This window comes from Poecilia reticulata, linkage group LG1 (assembly GCF_000633615.1).
Source record: "Poecilia reticulata strain Guanapo linkage group LG1, Guppy_female_1.0+MT, whole genome shotgun sequence".
In the NCBI taxonomy this organism is placed as follows: Eukaryota; Metazoa; Chordata; class Actinopteri; order Cyprinodontiformes; family Poeciliidae; genus Poecilia; species Poecilia reticulata.
The window spans coordinates 32045652-32066448 of NC_024331.1; the positions used below are offsets into that span (position 1 = coordinate 32045652).

The following is a 20797-nucleotide window of genomic DNA, read 5'->3' on the forward strand; positions in this document are numbered from 1 at the left end:
GGAAGGAAGGAAGGAAGGAAGGAAGGAAGGAAGGAAGGAAGGAAGGAAGGAAGGAAGGAAGGAAGGAAGGAAGGAAGGAAGGACATGTATTTGTTCAGTTATAGAAGCAGGCATTTTTACTTTTGAATAATATTTCGGTCAAATTTTTAATTTTTATTCAACAAATGAGTAAAAAGCTGCCAGGTTTGCCCCCCTCTCTGTTTTCACATAATGGTATGATCCCCCATCCTCACATGTGATTGGCCACAAAGCTGTCATGCTACCAATCAGAACGAAGCAGGGCGGAGCCACTGAGAGCGAGAGCTGAGCAGCAACATGGAGAAAAATGTCCGCTTTCTCTCTCCGTCCTGTTAGCTGTGGCTCGCTGTGCTGATGTGTTCGTAGCCCCTCCCTCATAGTAAAACCGGCCCTGAGCGAGGAGCCGGCTCCCGTCGTTCACTTTAAATACCCGAAACGTCTGCGGCAGATGCAGCACTGGAAGGAAGGAAGGATGGATGGATGGATGTTTCCATACATTTTATTTTCTTCTTTCTTATTTGCGTTGATCTGGAAAATAATCTAACTGCAAACATTCCAGCGTTTTACAGGCTGTGAAGGAACACCGGGTTCTTTCTGGAACATTAAAAGCCCATAAGGTGAATGTAATCAACCTTTGATGAGACTGAAAGGAGAAATCTGTTTGTGTGTGGAGCTTTTTTTTTTTATTTCACCTCCATTTTCATGGACCTTCAGTTCCAACATGAAACAGAAAGAATAGTTTACAACTTTCCCACTGCCTTCTTCTCCCACTCTTCCAACTTTCTGCAGCCCTCCTCGGCTTTATGTTCTGCTGAAGACTTCACAAGCCTGAAACAACCCAGAGCAGCTTGTAAAAAGCCACAGAGCACACAGTCGTCTAAAGGTGACAGCTGGATGTGTTTAATATTAACTGCTAGGAGCCGCTGTGAGCACCATCCAGCCCAGATACCAGGCTGGCAAACAAACAAGCACATCACAGATTTAGGCTCAAAGTCAAGAAGCAAAATTCAGCTCAACACTCAGGAAAAATCCCACTGAGAAGAAGCTAAACCCCAAAGAGCTCATCATGTCTCCAAAAGGCGTGAAGCCCAGAGTCCCGGCGGAGATCAGCCAGAGTGATGGAGAAGAGCTGCAGATTCAAGACACATCAACACTGGCAGGTTCCACTTCACCGAGTCAGACGCAACGGTTTATGTGTTCCTACGTAAACTCCCTCTGACTGCAGGAGGGCTGGGCATTTATCGTATCGTTTATCGTGATAAAACTCGTATCGCGATAAGAATTTTAATTTGTCGTTGTCACAATTAATGATGTTTAAACCCACCAAAACAGTCCGTATCGTTGTGATTTCTATTTTTCCCACTGTTTGTTCATTGAGCGTATCAATAAATATCAATAAATTCAAACATATTAATAAATGTGTGCAGTTTAGTGATACAAACCACACTTCTTTATGTGACTGGTGCCCAAAGTGGAGATTTGAGAAAACTCCTTATTTTTAGATGGTGATTCTTTTGATTCTTCCACTCAGTTTCAGTTTTATTGTAAATTATTGCTAATTCAATGTAACGTTTTTCTACTTTGCAACTATGCTTTTTGTTGTTCTCACATGAAACACACTGAAGTTAGTGGTTATTATGTGACAAACTGTTCAGTAGGTATGAAAACGTTTGCAAAGCGCATTATTCTCTAATTGTTTTCAGCAACAAGTGCTTTGTTGCTGAAAATGTGCTACATGCATAAAATTGCCTTACCGTACGACCTCCAGCAACCAGAGCTCATTTTGCAGCAGAATGCTGTTCTTTAACTGAACCATTTAATCTCAGATTAGACAGATTTTTTTATGAAATAATATGTATTTAAGCGTGAGCAGGTCAGAATGGAGTGAGTGTTTCCGGGAGGCAGACGGAGAAAGGCTGCTGGCCCCAGAATGAAAAGGGGATCCACAGCCACAGCTGCCAGGACGAACACTTAGTGATGTTAGGCAATGTAGAACAAGCAGAGGCGAGGCCAAGATGTGGTGCATTATGGATGATGTTTGGAGACCGGAGGAAATACATGATGTCTGTAGATTATTCATGGTAGGAGAGAGGAGAGAGGGAGGGATGGATGAGGCCTTCCAGAGCCAATGATGCTACTAAAACACGGCAGCTCAGCTGACAATATTCCTTCTGTCTTCCTGCTGACATGTCAAAGCGTTTGGAGAGTTTTTAAATCAGTAATTAGTGCAGTTGTGAATGAGGTCACTGGGATGAAGCTTCAGCTGCTGGTAATGACTCCACCAACTCAGAACTCCCTGAAACAAACTCAAACAAGAGCAGCGAGATTGTTTCCTGTTCTCCAATCGGGCCGGCTTCCTCCTTCCTCGTGACGCACAATCAGCTGCCGTCAATGTATCAATCAGCAATCAGGCGTCGGTTCACAGGGAACGCGTTCGCTGCTGCCAGCATCATCCCAGCCTCATTTAGCGGAGCCGTTGTGAGCCACAGAGGACAAGCGCCCAATCAGGATGCAGCATGGCCTCGTCTCCGTTGGATCCCCCCTATTCAGCGTCTGACGTCTGCTGCAAGCAGACTCTACAACAGAAAGGAGAGGAACAAAACTGTTCCCATCAGACGACGCGCCGCGTCCCGCACCGAGGAGGCCGAGGTCAACGATCTGGCAGAGGTTGCTGAGGAAGCTCACAGGCTCCCAAAGGCACCAAGAGTGCAGAAGATTTCCCCTCAGACGATGATGGCTCTGGACTGTTCTGCTTCATGTTGCATGAAGGACCGAGTGCCAGAGCAGGAAGAGGAACCATCATGTTCAGACTGCAGAGGGATCAAACCTTCCAGCCTCTCTGGAGATTCACAGCTTCAACTTATTCAAGAAAAATAAAGAGGAAGAGCCTGACTTTGGTTCAGGGTCCTGAAGGACAAACAGCAAACAAACAACACAAGTTTCTTCATTTTCGCAAAGAAGTCAAACTGAGCTGAGAACTAAGAAAATAAGACAATCATTCATTAAAGGAAAATTTAAATCTTATATTCACACATGGGCCATAAAAAATGAAACTGAAGGAGCTGGAGGGTTAGGATATTCATCCCTCCTAATGTTTTCAACCGCTGCCCAGCCCATCATCTCTGTGGCGGCTGATGATGTCATCGCCTCTCGGTAAGCGGACGGGACTGTTACGTAACGCCGCCGAGGCTCCGTGTGCTCTGCCGGAGCGCCGAGGGGGAGGGAAACTTTCCGACGCGTGTGTGAAGGATTGAGAGTGGAAGAAAAAAAACAGAGAAGTAAATCCTGCACAACTCCACTCTAAGTTATGACATAACGCTTTTTGACTGTTGCCATGGAGATGGACATGTATCACTGGTGTGGGGGGAGCAGGGATGAGTAAGGATGCTGTGTGTGTGTGTGTGTGTGTGTGTTTTCCTTCAACATAAAATAAAATAATCATAAAAACAACAGAAAGATAAAGAATGGGATTTAGGAGAACGTGATTAAAATGTATTAATATTCACAAACCAAAAATCAGATGTGAAGGACTGAGAAACAAAAGCATCGAGAGATGTCTTATTATTTCTAATTTATTTAGGATCAACAGTGAAGTCAACACTTCAGTGGATGATTATGATCATCAACATAATCAAGAATTATTTTATTATTTATCACACTTAAGAGTCTACAGAATAAAGGTGCGGTAATTCTAGTCCACAATGAAGAAACATTTAATCATTTCATGACAAAGGGAATTGAATATTGTTATCAAACGTGATTAAGTTGAATGGTGAAGCGTGTGGGCGGAGCTTAGCTGGGGAGGAGCTATGGGTTAAGTGGGTGGAGCTTTGTGAGGTCAGGCGTTTAAATAGTTTTCCTAAATTGGCTGTTTTGCTAGTTCAGGTATTTCAGCTTCTCAAGCCGCATTTTCCTTTGAATATTTAAAAAATAATTATAAATAGGTGAATTTTCAGCGCATATTTTGGAGTTACACTCCACAGAAAAGCCATGAATAAAAGGAAGTTGACTTTTTATCGCCGGTGGTTCTGGAATCCCCTCGGACGTGTTGGAGGAGCGGGATGTCTGTGGACCCAGACAAACATTTACAAGCTAGACAGAAAGCAGCCGAATGGTGCCACTGAGTTCTGGCTTATTAGCTGTTTGTGAATGTTTTTCTTTCTTGGGAAATCCTCAGAGTGATTTAAAACCAAGCTGATGAGGTTCTGTTTGACAGAATTGTCAGATTCTCATCCATTCATCCCTGTTTTTTGCATTCGTCTCATCACCCTGTGGAGGACCCACATCCTCCATGCAAACATTTTCCAGCGGCTCTAAAACGCATGTGTCTAAATGATGCATAAATATACGCCACAGCTGGCAAGAAAGCTTGTTTTATATCCGAAGAGAATACGTTCGCTGAAGCGTGCAGGACAGAAAAAAAGAGAAAAGCAGGACTAATATTGACTTTCCAACAGCTGTGTGCTGAAGCGTCACGCAGCTGTTGGAAAAGCAAATTTATCTCCAAACATCCAGCAGTTTGTGTTTATCAGGGAGACCTGTTATCTGCTCTCTCAATCCATTCATCTGGAGGAAAATGACGGATTATTCCAACAGCTGCAGAATTTTATGTTTTGCATCCTTCAGCTTGGAGAAAGACAAAAAAGAAAATAAATAGCGATTTAACGTTAATTGAAGAGTGTGGAACGTCTTCTGAAGTTCAGCCATGTTGCTGCCGACCTTTCACCCCTTCCAGAGGAACAGCAGGGGCCGGCGTTAACACACAAAGACACAAAGAAATCATTAAAGCATCTTTTGCCACCGCTGGGGGCCTGTTTACAAGTTCCCCCTCGTGCAATTCCCGTGCAAATTCTGAGCGCACATGGACGGCTGGGGGCCCGTTCTGCACATGCTCAGTGGGGCGCTGGGGGCGTGACGATGATGTGGGCTGACATGCCATCGTAGTTACCGTGCTGAGTAATGTGTGACATTTAAGGTCTCCTGCTTTGTTCCCCCTCAGCCTCCTCTTTGCGGCCCGCGGCATGCATGCGGCGTGCATGCGGCGTGCGCTTGTGCAAGGATGCAGCTCCTTTCTGCCCGGTGTGAAAGTGACAGATTCCCCTCTGTGTCCTCAGTCATCACGTGTGTGGAGTCTTGGTTTATGAATGCACAGCTGCAGCAGCAGTGAAGTGAAGTGAGAAGATGGATGATGATGGATGGTAAAAATGCACTGAGCATCACTTTGCATCCATTTTTACTGAAAGTCCATCTGACGTCTGAACAGAAATCAGATGAAATGACGACGTCCATCCATCATGTTCTGCTTAAAGGGAAGCGGCTGTCAGCTGTGAGGAATCTGATTCCTTAAATTCACTGGTGGCTACACTTCTGCTAATGTGCTGATAGCTGAGCTAAGTCTTCGTTTAGCATTTTTGCTAATTTTGAAAATGTTTAGCATACTTAACTTTCCCTAAATTAAGCGTGTGAACGTTTAGCACTTAGCATGAGCTACAACTAACGTTTAAGATTAGTGCTTTAGGGTTAGCGCATCTCATTTTTTAGTTAACGGTGTCCATCATAATGAGTATGTTTCATCAGCAGCTTGTTTTGTTTTCTGATCTCATCAGTGGCTTCCTGCACCATGAAGCCAGAAAACCTCCAGATGTCTGAAGATGATCATTCAAAACAAACGACTCCTCAGGGATAAACTTGCAAAGTTATTTGCGTCTTCACAGAAAACAGCAGAGCTCTCCACCTCAGAGAGCATCGGAGCGTGTTTTGTTAGAAGCTGTTTCCGTGGCAACCGCATCCAGCACCTATGCTGCATTTCTCAACACACAACAACCAGATCAGTCGGTGCGGCGGAGCTCACGTGGCAGAGACCGGGCAAGATCCCGGCCTCTTGGCGTGACGGCGGTGAGTCACCGGTGAACCATGGCAACGCAGGCGGCGCAGCCTGGCTGTGGACAGAGCTCACCTCCTGGTGACTCATCTCTGGACGAAGTGACTGCAGCGTTCACATGAGGCGGAGCAGAGAGGTGATCTAAACTCTGTTAAGTGATGAGACGTATCAATGAAGGCCGTGAGATGCTTCCACACGCAGTGTGTGAAACATGGTGAGTCATCAGAGTATAAATAAACACTTTGGAGGAAACTGCAGGATCTGGATATGAGCTAAAAGAGAACTTCAGTCATGTACGGGGTTGTTGCTTTTTTACAGTAACACATTAATCCCACGTTGTAATGACCTCAGCAGGACGCCCGCTCAGCTTTGAAAGGAAAATTCGGACACATCTGCAGAGTTGTGTTAAAAGGACGCAGCGCTGCGCCTGGCGGCCGCCGCTGACGAGTCTCCAGCTCAGATATCACCGTCCACAACAACGATGGGGATTTTCCCTCCAATTTAAACTTTCACTTCCAACAACTTTCACTTCTTAAAAAAAAATCTGAGTTTCTTCTTGAACTTTGGCTACTTTGCATGTTGTCAGTGCAGGCTTTGAACTGGACCATGACCAAATATTCTGCAGTTTGTGCTTGAAATGAATAAGGAAAGGAGACAGAAATACTCTGTCTGCAGGAGAGGAAACGAAAAGCCTGACAGAACCTGAGAGACGACATCCTGCTGCTGAAATACATCTGCTGCACTTTGTCCTGCAAAGTGGAAGGAAAACTTACCAATTAAATATTTTCATTCAGTCACACTGAGCGAATAAACACTTCTGATGAACCACCTATAGCTTTAAGGCAAAGATATCTGCTACAAATGTAGACGTTATTATTTATTATGATCTTAATATTATAAAATTCAATATTTTTCCAGTTAATCTCAATGTGTCTGTGGGCAATTTGTGTTCGCAACAAACTGTATGCTGTTCAAGCAGCACTCAACAGAAAAGATTCAAAATGTCTAAATATTTGGACACTGCAGGATGAGGTAAAGTAACAGTGGTTATGTTCATATTGCACTTGTGAACTTTTCAGCTTATGGTTCTATTCATGCCAGAATTATCATAATCCTGTGAAAATGCACCAGACCAAAGAGTGAAAGAGTAAATAAACGTATTAAAGCATCTTCAAAAGGCCTGGGGAAATATTATAAAACATTTTAAAAGATTATAGCATGAAGGGAACGTATAAATAAACACATAATTAGATTAAAAATGCAGAACTGTACATCATCAAGATGAATAACTTTACATGTAATGGGCTTCTGCATAATTAAGGTGTTTTTTACTTGCTTATTTGATTTATATGACCAATTATGCAAATTTAAACAACTTTATTGCAGCCAATAGCTACTTTCCCTACTGAGTAGATGGTAGCAGATCTCTCAGCTGAGTCCATTTGACTAATGTCTGCAGCCGGTGAAACACCACTGAATATACCTGCTGCTTTATAATATCGATAACCAGCTGAGATCATAACGCTTCCCAACACATCTGGCTTTACTCCCAGTTTAAATTAGTGACTGTACTTGGAGGGACTCTGCAGTAAGATGCTGCATTTTAAGGTAAAACCAAAATACTCATGGGATCACGTTGGTTTTAGGACTTGGTTTTGCTCCTAGAATTCATCTGTTTACAAAAACAGCATTAAAATCAGTTAGTCAGGCAGTTCATGACATTTTGGAACCATTTCTAACAGCATTGTGATTTAGAGGTTAAACACTGTTTGAAATGCAGTCAGTCTGGATGGAGCTTGTTGATGTCAGCGCTGCTGTAAGTAGTTTATAACCGTGGAGGCTCTCAGAGACCCTGGAACCTGCGTGTCCTCTGAGGCTCCTGGGACTGCAGCAGTAACAGGACGACGCCTGCTGAACTCAGGAAAGTCCCGGCATCTCGGCAGCGGGATAAATCTTTAAAGGCATGTCGAGTCCCTTCTGCTGCTGGTAAACAACCAGAGCTCCATAATTCAGGGGGGGAAAGCCTCCTGTGCTGCGTTTCACAAACTTTGCTGCTTCTGTTACATTTTTGGATTGTTGTGCAGTGATGAGATGAAATTAAATCAATGCAAAGAGATTTATGGGTTTAAAATGCTTTCTTTCAGACAGCATGGCCAGATTGTTGACACAAGTGAAGCTGGGATAAATCACAACATCCATCTGATTAGATGTGATTTAATTTGTCGTCTTGCTTTTCAAAACAAATCATCACTGAATTAAAACGGCCAGCTGTCCCATTTTCTACTCAACTTAATCTTTGAGCTTAAGTATGACGATTATTATTCATTAATAATAAACAGTAATAATAGTAATAATAATGCATTTTATTTAAAATTGTTTTTCACTGTAAGGTAAAAAAACAAAACAAAACCAAAAGTAACAATTGAAACAGAAGTGCAATAAAAGAGAGATAATAAAAATATCCTAACGTAAAAAGATGTTTTCAGACCACATTTAAGATAATTATAAGATAATTAAATAAACTTGTCATGTTCGCAGATCTACATTTTAACAATGTAGAATTATTTTCCTTAGTGCATGAACCAATCACAGTACAGGTTGCACTGTGATTTTAATGTAGCTCTCCTGTTAGCAGGTTAGCACAAGTGTTTCCACCACTGGTTAAAACAACAAGATATTTTTGGTTTTATTGAGATATAAATCTCGATAAAACCATAAACCTTTCGTTTTAGCACATTTTGGATCTCGCTATAATAATACAGTTTTTTGCTTTAGTAACATTCTGCTGCTGAATTATTTATTTTCTCTCTGGCAGCTAAATGCTTCCATAACTAGAATACCAGTGCAAAATATGTATCTCTGAGGTTTATTATTCTCAAGTGTCACTGTTGATTTTCTCGTTCTGCTCATGATCTGATCAGTGATTCTGAAAACTTTGTCTTCTTCCCACAGTAACAGCTTCCACACTGAGGGGTGTTATGCTGCACCCAGCTGAGGTGTGTTTCCTGGTTAAGAGTCAACACACAGCTTCATTTATTACAGCTAAAAACATAATACCTGAAACCTGGATGTAGTGATGGATCAACAAGTAATAGCAAAGGCCTTTTGTGGAGGATTGCCTGTGATTTCTGTTTGGATGTTGGAATCAGGAGAGGTGGGATTATGATGTGCTTCACTGACACAGACTTCCTTCATGAATTCATAATTATGATTTCCAACCAGTGTTTATGTCCAAAGTTATGGCACCTGACTTCTTATGAAGCATGTCTCAGCTAAAAGTCAGTCAGGTAAAAGACAACATGACCGTTCAGACTGCAGACGCTGTAAAACTATCGAATACGTATCTGATTTATGATCAGGCTTTTTGAGGGTGAAAAGATCAGGACGTTCAGTCTGCCGTGAAAACGTTTGGTCCGGTTGCTTTCGGCTGCTGTCTGGACATAACTTCACTGATTCCTCTGTGTGTCTCTGATGGAACGTTTTTCCACATAAATTAACATATTTGCCAACAGAAATCCTTGAAACTTGTTTTACCACAGAGATATATATATATAAAAACACAAAAAACTAAGCGTGTTAAAGGCAAAACCTTTGGTCCTGCCTGCCTGTACACCCCTGAGCGAAAAACCGGAGGAAAATGAAAAGAAAAGCAGTGAGAAACAGACAAAACGTCACCGTGGATTAATGTTGTACAGCAGCTAAAACAAGCCCAGAACCAGCAGGAGCTGATGTAGAGGGAAGGTTCTGACTCGGCTCGGCTAATTGCAGTGATGGATTGGTCCAGTTCCCCTGAGCTCCAAGCTCCTGATCCTGCAATAACAAAACAGGATGACTTTGCCAAGATGCACGTTGGCAGATATGAAAGGACTTTTCCACCATCAGTAGCAGCAGCCCAGTGATGTCACTGCAACACCGAAGCACCGATTCCTCAGAGGAAGCCGGTCAGAACCGCTCTGTGGGTCAGCTTAAGGTTTGATTGATGACGGGCTGACGGTGAGACCCCGTCCGTCTTTTAAGATCTGATTAATTCATCAAAAAACTCGCTCGCTGCAGACACGTGAGGAAGAGCCGGGAGGAAATCCACGTGAAGCGAGGCGAGCACGGCGACGCGCTCTGCGACTCGCTGCAGAACCCGGCAGCTCCCTCGCATTAATCAATACTGCTCCAAAACTTTCAGCCAAAAACCGCAGGCGCTCCAACACACACCACATTCCTCACAGGGAAGCCCCGATTAAGTCACTGCAGCTCGCTTTTAATAACGGAGGAGGAGGAAAACACCCCTGGAGAGAGCAGTCACATGGAAGGAGGAGGAGGAGGAGGAGGGGAAACGGAGGGCTGCCGAAGCACAGGCCGGTTCACCGCCGAGCGTTTACATGGGACTTCTACCACGGCTGTTAAAGAGAGGAAAAATGGAAATACATTTCTGTCAAAAATGCTGAGATGTCTTGGGATTAATCTCAGAAAATGTTCGACATTTGGAAAAGTTTTGACTTTTGTTCTTAAAAATTTCTGATATTAATCTCAAAATTTCTGAGTTTTTTCTAGCAAATTTTTAACTTTTTAAAATTTCCTTTTTTTATTATTTCCAAGATTAATATCAAAAGAAGTTTTTTTCTAGTAAAAATATGACTTGGAAATTTCTTTTTTTTTTTCAAATGAGATTTTTTGGCAAAAATGTACAACATTTTTTTTTCTATCTACAATGGCCAGATTTTGCTGTATAAAACTCTGCAGTAATATTTACAGCTGATGGGAAAAACAGATCCCGTTAGTCATCCTTTGATGGAGAAACATTACGCATCTGAGACAAATCTGGGCTCAGAAGTGCTAAAATGAACAACTCTTCATTAATTAACATTAAACAAAAGTTGATAAATATCAGAAAAAGGCAACTCCCAGAACAAATTCCCAGAAACAACTGTTCCTTTTTCCATCTTGACTGATAAATGACGCGGWGATGAGGAGGAGGAGACAATAAACAAGGGTCTGAAATCAACAGAAGCAGCAGGGCTCTCCTGATCAAACGCATGGAGGCGTTTTGGAGAGGAGAAAAATGAGCAAACGAGCAGCTCTTCCTTCCCCTCTGCTTCCCAGCTCTCGATCAGCAGGTTTCTGATTTCAGGAGACAATCAGCTGGAAGCGAAGAGTTCGCATCATCAGCTAGCACACTCAGGAAATACATATGAAGCATCTACATGATCAGATGTTTGATTAGACAATCACTTTATCAGTAAAGAATAAAAACAAGATCAGAAGTAGTCGGCCTGCAGTGGATGATAAGATAAAAACAGTAAAGTACAACGCACCTGGGATTCAAATAATTCACTTTAAAAATACTTTTTTGATTTGAAAGGTGAAATTAAAAAATGATTTGTGGGTGTTTAGGACCACCACCACTCGCAAATTGCTAAAATACTTGAAATCCTGTCTAAAAGCATCCATTTTAATAGTTGAAACACCAAATATACTTTAAAAAACATAAACTCACCCAGTGGAAACTGTCAACAGAAGCTAACATCTACAGTCCTTCTTAGCGCCGCTCTTTGGGGCTCAGCCAATCAGCACCAAGGAAACGAAATTCTCATTTTCTTTTAATTAACTTAGATATGCTCTAGGACAAAAAATATGTCGATAGGCAGATTTTTCTGTGAGTAATTTATATAAAAATGTAGGGCTGAAACGATTGATCATGATTAATAACTATTGAAATACTTGTCATCTACTTTAGTCATCAATTAATCGTTAACTTTAGGATCCAGATTCAAAACAGGACATTTATTTAAAAAACCCACTCAGATCAGTAATTGTACAAAATACACAAAACATATATATATTTAGAAGTGAAAAAGGTCACTCCTTCTACTTCTGTGGGATTTTTGATGGAAACTAGAAGTCAGGTGACACCAATCAGGAGTATTGATCCAGTGTGAGTGTCTCTATGGAAACAGGACTTCAGTCTTTTTGCAGCTTTGGGGCAGCAGCAGGAGGGACGGACAACAACGACGACTGAAGGGAAGCAGCAGCTGCACTCCATCAATCTGTGAAGGGTTTCCGGCTGCCTGCAAATAATTTGAAAACCATCGTTCTGCTGAGACAGCAGTTATTAACTAGAGGACGACGTTTAAGACAGCTGCCAGTCCTCCCAGTAAAAGCATCCCCTCAAACAAACCCACAGTGACGACAGTATGATGCTTGTTTCACCTTCTTCTCCTTCAATCGCCGGTTTTTAAATATCTCCTTAACTTTCTCTTAATTATCAGGTGAAGGATGACAATTACCCCCAAACAGGTGTTTCTCCGTCCCCAGGGGACGGCCCACCAAAGCAGGACAGGACTCTGAGCAAATGGAGGTTATTGAGCAGGAGCGGCGCTGTCCTCAGGAGGGAAGCGCGGGTTAAAGCCGCCGGGTCGGCCGCTTTAAATTTAGCAGCAAGAGGAGGAAAGGAGCAGCTCCTGCGTCATCAGCAAGGGAGAAGGGTAGGGTGAACTTTGACCCCAGCTCCGTTTATAGATGAGGCAGGTAACCTTGGGAAAGTGAGACGGGAGGTTGATGATTTTGCGACACAAACTCTTGAGAGAGAGGTGACCGATCCTCTCCTTCATATACGTATTTATAAGTTCACACATCAAAAACCTGCTTTAGTTTTACAAAAGCATTCACACCGCTAAAACGTTTTATTTAACTGTTTATCGTTGTGCTTTAAGGTTTGTAACCGGCAGCAGACGTCTCACACATCACTGTGAGTTTTATGTAAAAGCTGAATGGCCTCCTTTAAGAGAAACAATCACCTGATGATCCTGATTTATAAATCTCTACTCGGTTGTTTAAACTCTCTTTTACATAGATCTATTCATTCCCATTCTTTACACTCCAACATTTTTCTTTTGCATGCTCCACGTTGCCAAACTGAAAAAGGGAAGCAAGCGTTCAGTGTGATGCTCCTTCAGCCTGGAATCAAGATGTCAGAACTGATTTCACTACACTTATTTCAAGCGATTCTTAAAAACAGGCAAAGAGATTCTTTTAAACAGTGTCACTGTTTTTAAATTGTTTTATACTGTTTTATACTAATGTATATGTGTTAATCCATTTTATTTTGTAACCAGGTTGCTGTGCACTGCAGACTTCTGCCCAGGTCCCTCTTGAAAATGAGATCTGGATCTCAATGGGGTTTTACCTGGTTAAATAAAGGAAATAAAAATAAAAATAAATCATTTTGTCCCAACCTGAAACTTCTGGGATGTTTTATTGGTGTTTTATGTGACATTGCAACACACAGTTAGCAGCGCTTCACTGAAACCAGCAGACTGGATGGAGTTTTGTACCAAACAGTTTCTCCAGTCTGAGTAAAAGTAACTCATTACTGCTCAGCTGTTGTTAATGTTAACAACCTGGATGAGCTAAAGGTGCTAACCAGGTAGACATCCAGATGTGTAATCATGCCAGAGACACATCCTGTAGGTAATGTCTGCATGCTGGTCGCTCTGCATGGTAGTGATTAGCATGATTAGCCATCATGCTAATGTTAGCCTTGGAGCTAAACTAAGCATTTTATTTAATTTTTGAAATATTAACTGAACATACTGAATGAAGTGAGTCGATGTCAGTCAGCGATCACCACATGCTGTTGACTACATCTTAGCTAACTTTCGGTGTCAGAATGTCTGAATCGGATCCGACACTTTGGCAAGTCCTGTTTAAATGTCTTCAATCATGAATTATGATTATCCTTCCACTTCAGAACCATACACCACTTTGAGTTTCCCGAACACCTGAAATCCTGTTGCAACACATCAAAGTTAGATGCAGCGCCAGCATCGGTGTGGAAACATGAAGGGAAGAAGAAGGTGAGATGGAGACAGAAGGTGAGAATAATCCCAGTGATGAGCGGCGACTGTGGAGAACCACGGCGGCAGCAGCATGAGCGTCACCGCCTGCTGGAAATCACATGACCGTCCAAACTAGGTTAGTCCACATTAGGGGAACCGAAGACGGGAGAAACGGGGAGAATGATTTGTTTCCCACTTTTCGCTTTTCTTATTTTAGCCTCCTCTCCCTATTCTGGAGCAAAGGAAAGCGGAGAACACTTGTGTCCTCTTTCTTTCATCCCGCCTTACCTGGAGCGGTGCAGTTCTTCTGCTCTTCATCCATCTCCTCTTCCTCCAGGCTGCTGTTGGACGTCTCCTGCAGCAGCTTCCGTCCAACGCGTCTCTCCTGGTCCTCAGCCGAGGCGGGAAAATCTGGAGGAAGACATTTTTAAACATTTAATTTCACATAAAGTTGAGTTGAAAGTCTGAATGCAGGTCTTCAGGTGTGACATGATGTGTGATTTTTATCTATAGCTGCAGGACAGAGGAGGAGATGGGAGACTCGCCTGCAGTAATGCAGCGAGTTCTGGTCGTCAGATATAGATCAGAACTTCTGGACCAGAACTTCTGTGGTACTTCTGTGTCTGCTCCGGCTTCTTCTTGGTAAAACCAAGCTGTCAGCATAATCAACATGGCATCGCTGCAGAAAGGGAAGCCTGAGCTTTCCTCCTTGATGAACTTCTGCATTACCGTTTTATCTGTGCAGGTGTTTAAATCCTGTTTCAAGAGTTGGTGGTTTTAAAGACCGGCTTTCATGATCTCTAACATTTGTTTGATGAAATGTTTAAGAATAACAAAATCTGAAGAAATGTGCTGAAGGAAAATGACTTTTCCACATCACTTTGCTTTCCTCCCAAGCAGACAGATGATGTTCTTTTGGCTCCTGGAGATTTTTTATTGGGTTTCTTGGCCTTTTTCTCTCATTATTAGTCAGAACTGTTGATCAAAACTCATTTCAGAGACGCTCTGGTTGATTGAGAGGAAAATATGATGGATGCCTTGAGGCTTCTGTGTCTGTTTGGGAAGTGGGTTGGTGGAATGCTTCGGGTTTATCTGACCTGCTAATTCACTCACTAAACGGGGAAATTCACAATTTTCCAAAACAAAATCCTCCTGGGAGGGGAGTGGAGCAACAGCACGGCCCACAAAGTGCGGCTCCCACTGTGGCTACATCTGCACATTCTTCCAGAAAGCAGCAGCTCCACAGAATTCGTTTCATCCTTCAGGGAGCCCGGCAGGAGCGCGCTGCCCTTTTCCACCCTGCCAACCACCGACCCGACCCAAAGCAGGGACTCAGATGGAATGAAGGAGCCGCTCAACGAGCCTGGGGGGGAAAGTGAACTCCTCACCCATCTTTACCTCCACCGCAGCAAACGCCGCTCAGCTGCTGCGCCCTCCGCCTATCTGTCCCGACCTTCTGCACGGAGCGACGAAGAGGAGTGGGAATGATTAGAGTGGTTCGGCAAGGAGTGCTGCGCTCCCGCATGACTTTATTATTTGCATCATAAATATTAAACTCATATTCCTATAAGCTGGTTAACAAAGCGCATCGGGTTTTTGGAAACGTGTGCAGAGCTAATACGCTAAGAGTCACAGCCAGAGGAGCCAGACGTGACATAAATGTTACATTTTGTGATTCTCTGTGAAGGACAATTTAAACAATTCCTCAAGTTTTAAACTAATTTATCAGCAAATGTAATTTACTAGGAAAGTCCATGTTACCAGATCTACTTCATAACTTGTGTAGTTTACTGTGACCAGCTGGATATGGACTCCTGGACCAAACATTCCCAACATCTTGGATGTTTTTGGCTTCTGTTTCTCCACCTGCTCTTTGGCTCCAGGCCTGAGCTTCTCAGTCGGGTCAAAGCAGAGATGGACCAATCAGTTCACCAGAGATCAGACAGTTTCTTCTCATCCTGCTCTGACTGGGCATCAGGCAGGTCAAATACTGAAAATCTGGATTTTCAAGACGTATTTCTCATTAAATGCACCCAAACTGTGGATCATCCACAGACCAGGAGTTTTGCTCAGATAATGTTTTGGTTCATACTAGACTTAATGACGTCATTAAATCTATTTATCCTGTCAGCTTTTAAAATGATTTGATTTGATTTTCATTCGGGCTGCACAGTGGCGCAGTTGGTAGAGCTGCTGCCTTGCAGCAAGAAGGTCCTGGGTTCGATTTCCGGCCCCGGTCTTTCTGCATGGAGTCTCCATGTTCTCCCTGTGCATGGTGGGTTTTCTCCAGGTACTCCGGTTTCCTCCCACAGTCCAAAAACATGACTGTCAGGTTAATTGGTCTGTCTAAATTGCCCCTAGGTGTGAGTGTGTGTGTGCATGGTTGTGTGTCTCTGTGTTGCCCTGCGACAGACTGGTCACCTGTCCAGTTGACCTGTCCAGGTGACCCCGCCTCTCGCCTGGTACGCTAGCTGGAGAGGCACCAGCACCTCCTGACCCCACTGAGGGAAAAGGGTGCAAGAAAATGGATGGAATGGAAATGGATGATTTTCATTCAGTTCAATATTCAACAAGCTGAACAAAGAATCCACATCAAGCTGATGAATCCATGTAACTTTTCCTCAGTGGTGACAACAACCACCGGCCCCAACAGCATAAACTATGAAATTAATCTGTTCATCTTCTGCAGCCTGAACACAACTTCCTCCTCCTGACCCACACGGACCTGAATCTCAGAGATTTGATCTGGAGGCCGAGTCTGTGCTCTGCTGCCAAAGTTTTGAAATCAGGGAACATTTCTCCAGTTGAAGTGATTAGAAATCTTTCTGAACGAGAGTTTTCCTGACCAAGCAATCCCTCCACATCGCTTCACCACGAGGAAATCCCCCGGCAGGAGCTCCTTTTGAAGCAGACCTGCTCCTTCCATACTCCGAGACGCTACTCTGATGATTGGGTTAGTTTCTCTGCAAAGTGACGGATGGTCTTCAGATTTTTCCATCACCGTTTAAAACAAACCGGTCAAAGATGGAAAATATTTGGTTACTGCCACTTCCTGTTTAGGAGATCTGGTTCGATGATTAAATGGGAATAATCCTGGAATTTCTTCATTTTTTGTTCTGTTTAAAAATACCATCTCTTCCATAATTAAACTGCAGCGTTTTTCACTTTCTCAGTCTTTAAAAAAGTTTGAGAAGCAGCATTCAGTTTTTCTGCACCGCAGTTCTGGAACAAACTGCAAGAAAACTGCAAATATGCTGAAAAACAGAAACCCTTTAAATCAAGACCACCTTTGATGCAACTGGAACATTAATCAATACATTTCATGCATATTTGCTTGATGACTGACATGTTTGCTGCTTGTTTCACAGTTGGTTTTTATGTTGTCACAGTTCTGGTTCTCCTTAACTAAGATGCCTCTAGCGTTGTCTCTGGTGCATTAGTGGCTCAACTCAAGGACTCTGGAGGGTCTAGTCCAAGTCTCTGGCAAGTCTGTGAGGTCGAACCTCGAGCTCTGACTCCAGTCCATCTCTGGTAAATCTCCCTCAAACTTTTAAAAACATCTTTGCTTTACTATCCATTCTACACTCTGGTTATCCATCATGATTGTGCATCTCCAGTTTTTCCTTCCACTAAACTTTCCATACATGTGCTAGGATAAGCCCTTCTGTGACCAACTTGGTGCTTCTTGTGACTTCCTCTCCCTGTGCAGGGTGTTACTGACCTGTCTTGATTTTGTAGAACATGTGTGTCAAACTCGAGGTTTGGGGGCCAGATCTGGCCCGCCATGTGACTCTAAAGGGCCACATAGATATAACCGTCAAGGTAAACAGCTGTGGCTGTTTAGCTTGAAGCTGATTTTTTTCTGTATATTGCCAAATTACATCAACGTGAAAAGATTTTCAAAATTATTAAATATTAAGAAGTTTTCACTGAGTGAGCTAATATCCTTTTTTTCTTTTACTTTGCTGACAGGTTTTATCAGTATTTTCTGCCACAATTGGCTCTTTGAGGATATTTATAATCTTGATATGGTTCAAAATGAAAATGAGTTTGACGTCCCTGCTGTAAAACATAACATTTCTGTTAAAGGGACTTTTTTTTTAGCAGTATATAAAATTCTAGTTTTGGGTTTTATTAGCTCTATGCCATAATCATGTAAATGAACAGAAATAAACGCTTTATTCATTTGTTTATCTCCGTTTTGCATTTTTATTTTTAGATTATTTATTTCCCCATCTGACAACAAGCTGTTTCTTATTCGGAGACCCATGAAGTTTGTTCTCGTTTTAAAAACACAGATAGAAAATAAATCATTCTGGGTTTTAACATGAAGGGGGAAGAGATGCTGAAAGGACACGGTGTAATAATCAATCTTCAGTTCTCACCTGGATTTTCCTGGAAGCATGACAAGCCCTTCGCTGCCAGCAGGAATCCTCCGAACAAGCAGATCTGGATCAAAACCAGCTCCTTTCGCCTTTTCCGTCTCGCCTTCACCCTCCTCCGGTTCGGCGTCGCTCCATCCCGGCGCCGGATACCCGGCGGAGACATCTCCTGTTCGGCTGCCTCATCCATACGGATCCCCCAACCCCTTCCTCCTGCCTCCTGAAGCCGCCACAGAACCAGAGCAGGGATGAAGCAGGAGCTCCGGTAATTCCAGGGAAGCAGCTTTCTGCCCCCCGAAGTGAAGGAGAGGGGGGTAAAAAGTTGGGGAGTGATACCGGGGAGGTTCTGTGAGGCAAAGCGGGCCGAACCGAACTGAGCTCCTGTTTTAGAGAGCCGGGTTGTCTCCTAATGTCACGTTAGAATCTGGTTTCCGAGGCGGTGAGGCTGCGGGCGGCTGCGGGAGCGCTCCATGGATGCGTGTCTGCTGCTGAGAAACAGAGGAGAGGGAGGGAGAGGTGCGGGGCGCGCGCACTCTCAGTCACGCAATAATCTGGAGTCTGAGCAAAAAATACATAAATAAATAATAAAGCTCACAGGCCGGCCGCTGTCCGTCTCCCTCAACCTTCCGCACCTTTACACGTGTTTTAGGTTTTCTTTCCAGAGGCGTTCCTAGGATTCACTGGGGCCCAACCCAGAAATGAACTCACTGACATTAAAACCAGCACTGAAGGAATGTTACAACACATGTAATTCGGCACACATGCAGACCAATGATGGGCATGTAAATAATTTGATTTCCAACTTTACAAGTATTAGCGAAGGTCAATATTCACTTCTGTTAATTAATATAACAGCAATTAATCTATTAATATAACAGATTTGACCCAGAAGGGATAACAAAATGCAAAAGCCACAAAACAAAAGCAACCACAACAGAAGTTATGCTAAAATGGATGTGATGGTAAAACACAACTTATGCTAAACCTGCTAGCTTAACTTCCGTTTTCTGTTTTTTTATTTCATTTCCGTTTTTCTTGTAATAAACTTCTGCAAACTTCCGTTGTAGCGTTTTGCTAAAACAGAAGTACTGGAAAACCGGAACTTCTGCTTTAGCATAGCTTCCATTGTAGCATAATTTTGTTTTTGTAATAATTCTGTTTTAGCATCATTCAATTTTACGCTAAAATGGAATTCATGATAAGCTCGCTAACATCTGTCTTAACATAACTTTTGCTTTAGCATTGTGCAGAAACAAACGTTATATTAAAATCAAGTTTGAGTATTACAAATTTAGCATAAATTCCAGTTTGGTATAAACTGTGTTTTGGACTTTGGTGTTGAAACAAACATCTCTGTGTCATGAGTCCTTCCTTTCCTCTAACAACTGATTGAATGATTACAAATGTTCTCCATGGCTGAAATCTACTGACAGCGTCCTCTAAGGGCAGAGAAATAAATCATCATTAGCACCAGCTAATGACTAAAACCTTAAGATGATGCAGATAAAAATTGTCGTTTTGCAAAGTTGCCATGAATCCATGGGAGGTAGCCTAAAATAATCTATGAGGAAATTTAACTGAACCTCATTAGTGGGACATTAGCCCAGTGTAATGACCCAGAATTAATCGACAAAGATGCCGAGGCTTTAAAGAAGCCATTTGCTAACATTAACACATTGTAACCGTAAGCAAACCGCTCTGAGCTCTAAATCCAGAGGTATTATAAATTAAACATAAACCAACAGATTTTCTGTTGCCGGTTTGATCAGGATACATGTTTGACATTTACAGTTGTGTGAAGTTTACTTGCATGTGGCTGTAGAGCCTTTGTGCAGGTTTTCCCCTGTGGTTATGACAGTTGCTGGAGGAATACAGATAAACTGACCCAGTTGTGAGGAACTGTGACGAAGAAAACTTTATCCTGCAGTTCAATAACCAGAGGTTTGCTGCTGCTGGGGGGAGAAATAAGAGAACTTTCCAGAAAGAATCACCTCAACAACTTATTGTTACAAAACTTCAGTAAATAGAGATATAGCTGACTATCAGGAAAATAAAGAAGAGATCAGCAGCTTATCTTGTGATCAAAGCCAACGGTGAGGGAGTGTCTCATCTCATCTGGAAATCCTCTGAACATCTTTGTTGGTGAAAGTTTCAGCTTTTCATGGGTTTCATGGACAGATGGCCCGTTTCTGCCATTCACCCGGATTTGTGGCGGTGCATCAGGAGCCGCCTTTCTGCGGTTTTCTTCACATCTTTCTGATGGTTCGCTATGCGTAGCTGCTTCCAGTTAGAGCTCTTCCTAAAGCCGTTTCATGTTGGTGTCCCTCTGGGTTCTGTTTCAGAGCTCTTATTATTCCTGATTTAAAAAATGGAATACAACAAAAAACACCTTGAGAAAAAAATGTCTATTCAACCAAAACCCGACATTTTAATAACGTTTCTGCTGGTGTTGCACATCCATTTCCGCTCTGTTTTAATTTTTCATATTTTGTAAGTTGTTTTTTAACGGCCAAATACACATTATATATATATTTTAAAGTCATCCTTTGCAAGTGGCAAATCCCTTGGACCTGAGTATGATATTTCTGATAAGTGCATAGTATATTTTATGCTATGTTGTTTATATTTAACACTTTTTAATGTGTGAACATACAAACCTTGATGCTGCTGTTACACCTGCATTTGTC

General features: G+C 42.6%; 1 protein-coding gene across 2 annotated transcripts in view; it reads right to left on the bottom strand.

The window, feature by feature from the left end:
• The window catches only part of LOC103472623 (sodium/potassium/calcium exchanger 3-like), a 34905-nt gene extending 16028 nt beyond the window's left edge, over positions 1-18877 (bottom strand). Inside the window, exons 1-3 of one of the 2 annotated variants that reach the window (XM_008422391.2) lie at positions 18706-18877; positions 18114-18598; positions 14017-14139 (exon numbers count right to left, since the gene is read on the bottom strand). In XM_008422391.2, the coding sequence (XP_008420613.1) occupies positions 14017-14139; positions 18114-18300 (310 nt within the window). In that variant the 5' untranslated portion in view covers positions 18301-18598; positions 18706-18877. Of the gene's footprint in view, positions 1-14016; positions 14140-18113 lie in introns of both variants that reach the window. The other variant, XM_008422384.2, reaches the window with a different exon arrangement.
• Between the last annotated feature and the right edge of the window lie 1920 nt (positions 18878-20797).